General features: G+C 41.8%; 1 protein-coding gene across 1 annotated transcript in view; it reads left to right on the top strand.

Annotated features, from left to right (window-relative positions):
* Positions 1-4,264: 4,264 nt before the first annotated feature.
* Positions 4,265-11,548, top strand: part of ncanb (neurocan b) — a 94,912-nt gene continuing 87,628 nt past the window's right edge. Inside the window, exon 1 of the mRNA XM_070832165.1 lies at positions 4,265-4,337. Within this exon, the coding sequence (XP_070688266.1) occupies positions 4,265-4,337 (73 nt within the window). The remainder of the gene's footprint in view (positions 4,338-11,548) is intronic.

Raw genomic sequence — 11,548 nt, 5'->3', positions numbered from 1 at the left:
TTTAAATAGTCGGACCTCTTTAATATTAAACCCCACCCGTACTGTATGTGTGCAACAGAAAATGCATTTTACATCTTCCAAGATCCTTCAAACGGTGGGATGCACTGCATCCTGTACTGGCTATTGTGCCTGCAGCTGAATTTAGACTCTATGTGGGTGTGTAATGTCAGGTCTGACTCAAGTGAGCGGATGTTTTGAAAGGACACTCACAGCGTGTTGCCTGTCCCATGCCCGCTTCAGCAAATACAATAGAGACAAAGACACACATTGATAAGTCGCATTGTGGAAATACACTGAGGAGATAACCTTGCATCGAAATAGGAAACAGGGGAAGAAGGACGCAGACCTGGCAAGACAGAGGTCGAAAGCTTAAAATGATCTACTGCTGTGTTCCTGGAAGAGAAAAAATAGACAATGGGCACATAGGGCATGGTAAGAAAAAAACAAAGTGAGGGTTACTCTACTTTTGCCCTTTTAATTCATTGTAGTAACAGTACAGTAAATGCCTACATGTGAAACGTAAGAGGAGGCACAAGAAAGCAATGGGAAAAAAAGAGAAGGAGCAATCAATAGCAGAGTAAGTGTGCCACAGCAAGAGAGATGATGTGTGGAGAAAAGAAAAGAGAGAAGTGTACTAGCCCGGTCACGGTAAACATAGCTCTGACCGTGGGAGTACACATGAGTAGCTGCTAATGGAGACGGAAAGATAGAATGAATGACATAGAGTCTGTGAATCAGTTCTAACTCTGTGACAAGAAAATGAAAATGCAGATTTGACCACAGTATCAAACTGTGAGGCAGCATTTCACTGTATACAAACTGTAAACCCTGTTTTTCAGCCCCCACAGGTTGTTGTCAATTTCAAATTCAGTATATTTTGCTTTATATGAAAAATGGCATCATGTTTATCTAGTTTCAGGTTTGATTTCATACTTTTTTGATGATCCAACACTATCACTACGCTGGTTAACGCAGTTTGTATTAGCACAATTTGATATGTTGTGTGGTGATTTATGAAAGTTGCAGTACAACACCCGAACTGTCATTTAGCTTCATTTTTAATAAACCAGATTTGACTTTCTGGTGCAATATCAAGTCTGTTCTTCTGCATCTCCTAACAAATTAGGGCTGTCCAGATCAATTTAATAACGTGAATCATTTGTGAAGGAGCCCCAGTTCTGTAGTCCAAAAGTCATGTTTTTTTCCCTTTCACAAAGCAACAACGTTTTACAAATCTTGTCTTCTCACAAAATAAGCTAAATATCTCACATATTGACTTGGGATACTCTTCTACAGAACCATCTAAAGCATTCTCTTAGGTCATTATTATTATTACCATCATATGCCTGGCAGGAATCATGCATTTGGTCTTGTGTGTGTGCATGTTTGTGTCTGTCTGTCCGCAGCTAATCTCACATACTAATGAACTACTCATATTTTTTTGAAAAACCTGTTTCATTAACTGTTTTATACCATCATTGATTGCCGACTAGGGGTCGAAAGTCATCAACTACTTCAGTTTGGAATCACATAGCAAAAGTTATTTCTGTCAGCCAGCTTGGCTAGTCTTATCTTGTCTGTTGCATTTTGGCGTTTGCTCTCATTTTGAACAGGAGCATCTGCAGATTAATTCCATACCCAATGTGTCATGATAATAATATAAAGTGTCTTTCAAGAAACCCAAGGACGCTTTACACAGTACAGCAAATTACAAAAAAAGAAAAAAAAACTTAAGTTACAACATGGCTAAATCCTTGTTTCTGTTATCTTCGCTGCCATCGTGACTGTAACTGAGCCGGTGTTAACAGCTGTAGTGACAAAGTCAGTTCCCCCATAAGATAGTGTTTCTTGTGGCGTTGCCCTCTGCACTTGGGGTTAGGTGTAGCTGAGATCGTCTGACGGAGATCTGCATTCTAATGAGCGCACTTTTCTACTTGAATGTGATTTCCATACCTTTGCGGAAGCTGGTGGTTTCTGTAAATTTCAACATGTTAATGAAAATTACTGTTCGGATTCATCTTAGACCTTTCATTGTCTTCTTGAGGCATGTCCTCTGTGATCTTTGTTGAAGTTGTGTGCCTTGACTGTTCTGGTAACTCTTTTCTACCTGCCCTTAAGTGCTTGTATGAAAGTAGGACACACTATTATATAAAAAAAACTTGTGGGAGGCTTAAAAGAAATTCACACCAATTTTGTAAAAATAGTTCTTTGAGGAGTAAAGACTGCTCTGAAGAGAACAGTTATTGAGTTACATTACAGCATGGTCACCTTAAAAGGGCCACCCTCAGTGCAACCACACACAGTAAGAACCTTCCAATCTCTGTCTAATTTAGTGATGCCCTCTAAGTGGTCACCAGTTTCCTCAAAGGTGGAGGAAAAGAGGCTAAAAGCAAACCTGAAACAAATGTACCCCTAAAAGCATATGAGTGATATTTAGGTACCAAATAGTAGTTCCTTTTCATCCCTTAAAGGGACTGAACAATTTGTGAAGTCATATGATTTTATCTGTCACAAATAATATGAATCTACACCAAATACTCAGAGACCCTTAAATCGGCCTCCATTCAGCCGCGGCACGGCAGAGTTATTTGGTATGGGGTCAGTGTTTTCGTCCTTGGCTGTACCTTTGAGACTGACTCAGAGCGACCAGCGCTGCTGTAACTGACACTGGCTATCTGTGTTGAGCATCTCCACTACCGGCCGCCAAGTCCCCCCCCCAGCTCCTCTCCCTCCCTCAGGCCCCGCTTGACCTGCCACGTCTCCTGAGATGCCATATTCATTATTTACACATTTACATTATTTCTGTGGCCCCACGGCAGGGGCAGACCTGCGTCATGTGGTCTCTGTCCCTTAGCTTTTGGGACACATAGATTAGCTAACAGATGCAGGTGTAAGGAAATCACTTCAGCCTTGTTTCGTGTTTTTCCGCCTCCTCTTTGCTCGCCTGCTCTTGGCTGCTGTGGGAACTCTACACGGGCAACTCTGAAAGTTCGTGTTGCACTGAGGGTATTTTGACTAAAAAGCATTCAGCCCCGCAATGTACACTGAGCTAGTCACTTCACAATGTATTTTTTATGCTCCACATTAAACAAGTTCCTTCTAAGAATTAAAGTGAAAACCGAGCCAGTGCGCACGTGTAACACTGAATAAATTCCACAGTTGCTTCACTAACTAAAAAATAATCTTTGTCCAAATAAACCTGTGCAGACATGTCATAGAAAGCTGCTGTCAACCTGACTCTCAAACAGATATTTTTCTATGTTTAATGTGGCAGCATCAACGCCGCTTTGATATTTTTCTGCTCGGCAGAGTTTTCAGCACACCGTGTGCAACAAGGGAACCCAGAGGTCCATCATGTTAGATTTGGCTCCAGTGCGCCGATCAGGCTGTTTCTGTTGTTGAATTGCATCAGTATCTTCCCCTGTGGTGTTTTTACCCAAAAAGTCTTTTGTTTTTCTGCACACAGTTTATTCTCCACTGTTACAACACCACATATCACAAACAAGTCTTTATTTACAGGTAAACTGTACATTAAATGTTTCTACCAGAGATTTCGTCTCATATGTTAATTTCAGCTGCTCTTTAATTCAAAATCCAGTCTTTGCTTTGACGATAATCTAGTCAAGAACTTTTCAACAATTTAATCACCTGGATAACTTGTTGTAGCGTTAGCGGCTCAGTGTTTAGCTCTGTTGGCTTCATGTTAGTTTCGGTTTCAGTCCAAAGACATGCGAGCCAGGTTGTTTTGGAAAGCAACGGTATAAAGTGAACATCTGCATCAATGAAAAACCCTGGGAAAGTTGCCAGTCTACAGCAGTCAGTCTGGCTTTTCTCCTCTCCCCACTGCATGCTGGGATAGGTTTAACCACCCCGCGACCCTGAATAGAAATAACCAAGAAACACAATAGAGGACTGAAGCCTTTTTAAATTTCATGTGGGACAATACTCATCTGTGAAGTGTGAAGATAATACCATATTTGTTTATTATGCTCAATCATATTAAGTCGTTTATTTGCAAAGCTATTAAAAGCTCTTGATCACGGTCACAGTTCCAACGTGCTTCAGAAGACTTCATCGCACCCACATTATGAAACAATAAATTAGAGTGAAGAATGAGTTGACGATGCTTTGTTCTAAGGCAACTGGTGCTTTATCCAAGCGTGCAGCGTGTGTCAGGCGAGCCTTACAAGAACGTTGATTCAGTTTCCTTTGTGTACTCACGCCCCCCCCCTCTCTCTTCATCTCTGTCTCCAGGTGCAGCAGGATGCAGGACGCACTGCCTGTGTGTGGACTACAGCCCCTGCTGGCCCTCCTTCTGCTTCAAACTGTGGGCTGTGGTGAGTCCTCATTAAAGAGTGGGACCTGACCTGCAATGCATACAGTGCATAGCTGCAGATAAGCATGTGCACAAACACTCCTCTGGCCAATCTCTCTATATCTTACCTGTCGAAATGGATCCTATGAATGCGTCCCATCTGATTTCAGCCAGTTTAGGGCCATTAGATCTCATATTCTACTGTGTGCAGCCAATCTCCCACATGATGCATGTTGTTATTAATAGTAATAAAGAGTCAATCAAAATGTTGATTTACAATGATGACGTACCAACTTCAGTGCACAGGATGTGATAGATAACGTTCCCAGGTGCAGTTAAACTGGGAGGAATATACTATATCTGCTTTAAAACCTGGTTGTAGAGCATGGAGGGGAGCAGAGGGGCAGGATGAGAAGCAGAGTGATGTGTGATAAAGGTAATAAAGCATGTCCTTCCAATCAAAGATAAGCAAAGCTCACATCACCTCCAGGAAGCACACAATTAGTCTTTTTTATACTCTCAGCTGAGAACTGTTGAGAATGAGTCAAAAAGAAAGAAGAAAATAAAGAAAACATCAATATGGTATCTTGTCAAACCATACTGACGCTATTATGTTTGTGCAGAATAAGTCTCAGGTATCTGTTTGTATGTTCTGGATGATTTTTAGAGGTCAAAACTACTCCACTTGTAGAACAACTTTATTGGGAGGCAGACGTGTTTCATTCAGGCCACAAGTTTATCACAATATTGCCAAATAATCACAGCGGTGGAAAGTACATTTAATTACTTACCGTACTTAAGTGCAATTTTGAGGCACTTGTACTTTAATTGAGCGTTTCCATTTCATACGTACTTCTACACAACTACTTTTGAGAGGGAATATTGCACTCTTACTGCACTATATTTGTTTGACAGATTACTTTTCAGGTTAAGATTTTTTATTTTTTTTAAATGATAAGTGTATAAAACGTAGTGCACTCTTAATCAGTATAGTTGCAGTGGCCTCACAGGAGACATTTCCCCTCGAAAGTTCTCACATAGTTTCATTTCAATAACTCGTAGAGGCCCAAGAGGTGAAATGATCAATTCTATCACAGCATCACAGATCACAAAAAAGTCACTGATCCCTTCTTTAGGAGCCACTTTTGATACTTTTATTGGATTTTAAATGCAGGACTTTTACATGTAATGTAATACTGTCAAAATTTTCACAATTCTCTTGATACTTTTACTCAAGTAAAGGATCTTAGCACTTCTTCCATCACTGCAAACTTTCCACACACCTGCCTCCGTTTTGTTTATTGGCAAAATTATAGCTCACTGTGGCTAACGTTATGCAGCCAAAATGCGGAAAACAAATGGGTATTCATGAGTGAGTGATCACAATTCATGATTGGTAACACTGACATTATCCTTGTCAGCCTGTCCATTCCTTTCTGTTTCTGTCTATAACAGTGTTCATATTTTGAACACTTGGCAGAGCTTTGCAGCTTAGCTACCAGCCCACTTACTCTCCTCTTTCATCAGCTAATAGCCACCCCAACAGCACTTCCAAAAAGAGGCGAAAATATTCGTTGTAAAGGAGAAAAACAATATGAGATTTTCAAATCTCACATTCATCCTCTCAGCCATCTCTAAAAGAGATTTTGTTAAATCTCTGAGATTTTTATTTCAAATGTATATTTATGGAACTAATTAGAATTTGCTTTGATTCAACTGGAAAGCTGGAGTTTAGGATCTTAATCCTCTCATTATGTGTCAGCAAGTTATCTGAACTCTGGAGAGAGACTTGACATTTTACATTTGGTTGCATATCTATTTCCCTGACTTTTCTTAAACCCTCCACTTTGCTAGAGAAGGACAGTGTGACAGGGAAACATGTAATGGGGTTTATGAAAAGAAAGCATTGGAGGCTTCAGTGTCCTACTGCGAATTACACAGAAACTAGTGTGAAACTAAATTTGAGTCATTTATCCGTACGTTTGCACTGGCTCTTCAACAGCCTCTCTATCTGTCTATTTGGCAATTTTGTCTATTTATTCCACAGAGCTCTGCAGGGAGCAGTGTGCAATACAAGCATTCACATGCACAAGTCCTTCTCTCCCCTCTGTGCACTCTCTTTGTACTCCACTTCTCTGTGCATATCTGCATGTGTTTGTGCGTATGCAGGACAGACTGCACGCCCCCTCAGTGCTCTCAGTGGCCTCCCCGAACGTCTGCTCCTTCTGTATTGTATTGTTTCTGCCTTCTGTGAAGGTGAAAAAAAACCCTCAACAGGCCTGGCACGGGGGCCTTTCTGTGACTCAGGGCTCAGGTTCGCAGGCAGAGAGATGATGAAAATGGAGCCAACTCCTCTGTCGAACTCTATGAGTGTATATGTTTGTGTGGAAACCCTCAGGTTACATCTGCCAGGTAGTTTATGCAGCCAAGTTTCTGAGCGGTGCGCATTGTAGCCCCCCCCCCCCCCCCCCCCCCCCCCCCCCCACACACACACACACACACACACACACACACACACAGAGCATCTCTGAGGAGCCTGATAACACAGTCATATATGCACATGTCATGCTAATACACGTTCCCTGCCTGCTTTTGAGGGCAGTAATGTCCCCTGCTCTGTCTTTCTTTCTCTCAATTCCTGCATTTGGTGCTTTCTTTGTGGCTGAGTGACTCTGGAAATAGTCAATGGGAGGTAGAGGACTACAGGGAGGGTTGGCACTAAAGCTCACCCCGTGACACTTTGCTTGACAGCCCAGAGATTGGAAAGAGGGTGGGATGTTGGGAGGGGGGACAGATTTAACAGTGGCTTTTTGCACATGTGTGTGTGTTGATGATAGTGCGAGCATGCCCGCACTTTTGTACAAGCACTCTCGTGCATGTACATGTGTCTATGAATTTTAAAATGTTGGCTGCGTGCCACTCGAGATAAATGTGTCATTATGCTTCAGAAGATATGAAATTAGTCACGGCAGAAGCCTGCAGGGAGCTCCTGTGAAGCCTGACATGGTCTGGTAGGAGTCAGCTCCGACAGGGAGAAAGCTGCAGTGAGATGGTTGATATTTGTCACCAAGAGAGGAGGGGGAGACGAGAGGAGGCAGTCTGGGTCACAAAGGGTTTGAGGGATGATTAGAGAGTACAGTAAGTGTAGGTGAATTGGGTGAGTGAGAATAAGTGAAAAGGGGAGGATGATAAAAAGTGAGGCGAGGGAACCCTGGATTGACGAGAGGGAAAATAGAGGAGGTGGAGAGGAGTAAGAAACGAGAATGAGAGAGAGAAAGAAAAGACAAAAATGGATGCAGAGAAGTAGAGCACAATTAAAAAAAAATAAATTAAAAAAACAGGGAGATGAGAGGAGTACAAGGAGGGAAGGAAGAGGCAGGTGAGAGTTAGAGGGATGTTTTGGGGAGAAGATCTTATGAGAGAAAATGTCAGCATGGAAACATCATTTCCAAACTCTGCATGATGCCTGCTTGGCAGACCTGCTGTGCCTAGACAGGCAACATGAATGTGCCCACACACACATACGCACACACACACACACAGACACTGATGCAGAAAAAGTGTGTTGGTATGGTTTGTGTGTATAACTGACTGTGTGTGTAATGTTGCATTATTTGTGTGTGTGTGTGTGTGTGTGTTTCCTGTGGGGGAAAAGCAGTTGCACTGCAGTGAAACACAGACCAGCGATCAAAAAAGATGGAGGAAACCAGTCCCCCCCTCATTCAATTTACATTATACAGTACATAGCCTTAGATCTGTTCTTTGAAGAGGCCACCCCCAAAGCACATAGTTAAGTGTGTATGTGTGTGTGTGTGTGTGTGTGTGTGTGTTTTCTACCTCTTTCCCCCCTTTTCCCATTTGTGGTGCCTCTGTTGCCATGGTTATCATTTCTGGGCTTGATCGGGGCAGTCTCAGCCCCAGCGTCTTTCCCTCGCTCTCTCTCTTTTACTCTCCCTGAATGATAACATATCAGAGTGTATCAGCAGCTCTTTTCATGTTATTTTCTCCATGTCACTTGTTTTCTCTATCCGTCATCCAAGATCTTGCTTAAAAGGATGCACTGCTCCGCATCCCTCAACAAAACAATAAAGACAGCGAGCAGTTTTGTCAGACCAGCTGCTCGCACAAAAACAAACCCACACTTGCTGCCGCTGTCCTTGAACTGTTTTATTCATATCAGAGGATAAAAATGACTCAACTTCTTCCAACCCCTGTAACAAAGTAGTTGAGTACAGTCGTGTGCATGTAAATACTTGTTTTTGTGTGTTTGTTACTGGGGTCAAGCCAGTAACACTTATGGTTTTACACTTATGGTGCTAATTTCAGAGAAAAATGTTGACATGTAACTATAAATTCATGGAAAGGTTCTTCGTGGTGCTACCTGAGCTGTAATTAAAACATTTACATTAAGTACTATACTTAAAGTAAGTACAATTTTGAGTGATTTCCACTTTATTCCACTTTATACTTTAACTCCACCACATTTTAGAGGGAAACATTGTACTCTTTACTTACCTACTTTTATTTGATGGCTGTAGTTGTGAGCAAAATATTTGTCAAATAAAATTTTATTTATTTTTATTGATTAAACAACCCAACAGTAAAGTAGTAAAAATTGGCTCCATCTCTGCCAGCTGCAATATTAAAATGCTTCTTCTGTGTTAATGAATCAATGATAACGATCCACTGATATAGTATAGCATCCTGAAAGCTGTGACGCTGTTAATTTTGATACTTTAGATATTTTTGGCTGGTAATACTTGTACTTATACTTGTACTACACTTGCAAGTGTGCCCATACTTTTATTACGCAAAATTTCGAATGCAGAACTTTTGCATCTGATATTTGTGTATTGCAATATTATTACTTTTAATTAAGTAATGGAAGAGTAGTTTGTCCATCTTGGCTGGAAGGGACTATGTTACTTGATAATAATTGTAGCAAAAATGGAGAAACTTTGTCTCTCTTTTCTCTACAGTTGCAGACGAACCAAAATACACAGTTTTACCAGTAAACCTTCTGGAAATGTATTAGAAAGTCAATAAAAGTAAAGAATCTGTAGAATACCCTGTACTGACTTTATGCATCAAACCACAACCAGCATGCTCCACATTCAAATTAACCCTGAGAAATACAAAACCAGTTTGACCCGAGCCTGCTGCAGTCCAGTTGTTTATGTTGTGTCAGCTGTCATTTCTGAACACAGTGATCAAGCCTCTGTCAGACAGCTCATCTGTCATGATTTATGACCTACACACACTTCTGTGCACACGCACACAAACACATAATCAGCTGACACGCAGGCAACACGAGTGGAGTGGCGGCGACAGGAAAGGATGCACTCCATCAGTCCTGGTAGCTCTTGACTGGCAGGCTGACGGGTTTGATGTGGGCAAATTGCAGAAAAAGGGGCCTTTATCATCAGAAAACCCATTGCAAGCACCTCGGAAAGAAAGAGAGAGAGAGAAAGAATGAGAAAGAGAGGGAGGGAACAAGGAATGATGTTTGCAATTGTGTCCTTATTACAGTGAAAATGCCATTATCGCCCACCCCGTGTCTGTGTGCAGCTCTGTGCCAGCTACATAAAGGCTCTCCGACTGTGTTCAATAATTCGAGAGCAAAGCGAAGACAGATGGACCAACGGTGGTGATCACGTAGATGCCACTGTGAACCAGCAGAAAGAAAATAAGAAAATCTCAGCTCTATCTGCAAACGGTTGGAAGTGGAACCTCCAGGTGGAGGTGGACGACGTGTCTTCTCACATCGTGCCCTTCTCAACACTCACACAGACAGACAAAGACACAGGACGAGGTCAATTAAAGATCGGCTGTTAACATTTAACAAAGTCTCTCTATACTGGCTTGGACTTTACTAGCCAATATTTCTCAGCGGAGAAGTTTTACTGAGCACACATCTTCTTTTTCACCATTTTTCTCGCCATGTATTGACATTCAGCGATAGTATTTCCACTCCTTTTTATCACCCAGCAACCAGGTGAGCCTTGTTTAGAAAAGGGTGACAAAGAGCAATATGAAACACAGATAGATATCCAAACAAAAGACCGTCTCTTGGGTTTATGCTTGTGACAACATTTCCATCTAAATGCAGATTTGATATTGCAATGGCATTGCATACCCTCACTAGTTTACATTCATTACCACAGAGGAAAAGAGCAAAGTTTTTTTTTCCTCACCTGGTCTCCTTCACAATGTAATTTAGGCTCTTCGAGAGGGGATCTGCAATTGATTTCATTTGATTTTGTTGTGCAAATTGCAGCGCCAGCCGGGAAACAAAGATAAACATTTGTTCAAATAAAGTGGACAGAAAGAGTGAAGGGGGAAGAGAGAATGTGAATGAGATTGTGATTGTAAAGCTTGGTTGGCTTCATTTGTGGCACCATCTTGCTATTGGCAACATAAGTAGCATAATGTTACCCAAATGGTGCTTATCCAGGTGGAACCTGGCAAGGAACTGGCAAGCAGATTAAACATTATTGATGCCTCTTAGCTAAAGAATAAATTTGCCTGTTTTTTGTTTCGAGCAAGCTCTCGGCAAGGTGGTTCAGAAATTGCAGTTTGATTGTCTTCTGGGACCACACTTAATCTATGTGTGTGTGTGTGTGTATATATGTGTGTGTGTGTGTGTGTGTGTGTTTGATAGGGAGGAGCAAATGCGTGAGTGTGTGGTAAACAAAGATGAATGCCACATCCTCGAGGGGGATAAAGCAAAGAGTGACAGCAGGGAGTGGAATCTGATAGACTCTTTCGAAAGATGTGTTTGTGTGTGTGTGTGTGTGTGTGTGTGTGTGTGTGTGTGTGTGTGTGTGTGTGTGTGTGTGTGTGTGTGTGTGTGTGTGTGTGTGTGTGTGTGTGTGTGTGTGCGTGCGTGCGTGCGTGAGAGAGAGAGAGAGAGCATGAATGTGTCTCTATGTCAGTCTTAACACACCTCCTGCTGAATCACAAAAGTGCATCTCTTTTTCCATCATATCCTCTTGACTCCTTTTCCACATCACATCACTCCAATTTCCCCGTTACATATACCTCCAGCCTTTTCCACTTCCATTTTTTTTCTTCATGTTTTTTCCCTCGCATACGTCTTTCACCACTCGCAATCCTACACCATGTTATGCTTGAGTCAATGGTGCCTCTTCGTCCTCTCTGTAGCATCTGTTTTTCTCATTGTCAGTGAGAGAGAGAAAGGTACATTGCGACTGCTATCAAGTAAAACAAATT

Source organism: Pempheris klunzingeri, chromosome 6, assembly GCF_042242105.1.
Source record: "Pempheris klunzingeri isolate RE-2024b chromosome 6, fPemKlu1.hap1, whole genome shotgun sequence".
NCBI lineage: Eukaryota > Metazoa > Chordata > Actinopteri > Acropomatiformes > Pempheridae > Pempheris > Pempheris klunzingeri.
This window is presented reverse-complemented; position numbering and strand designations above follow the sequence as displayed.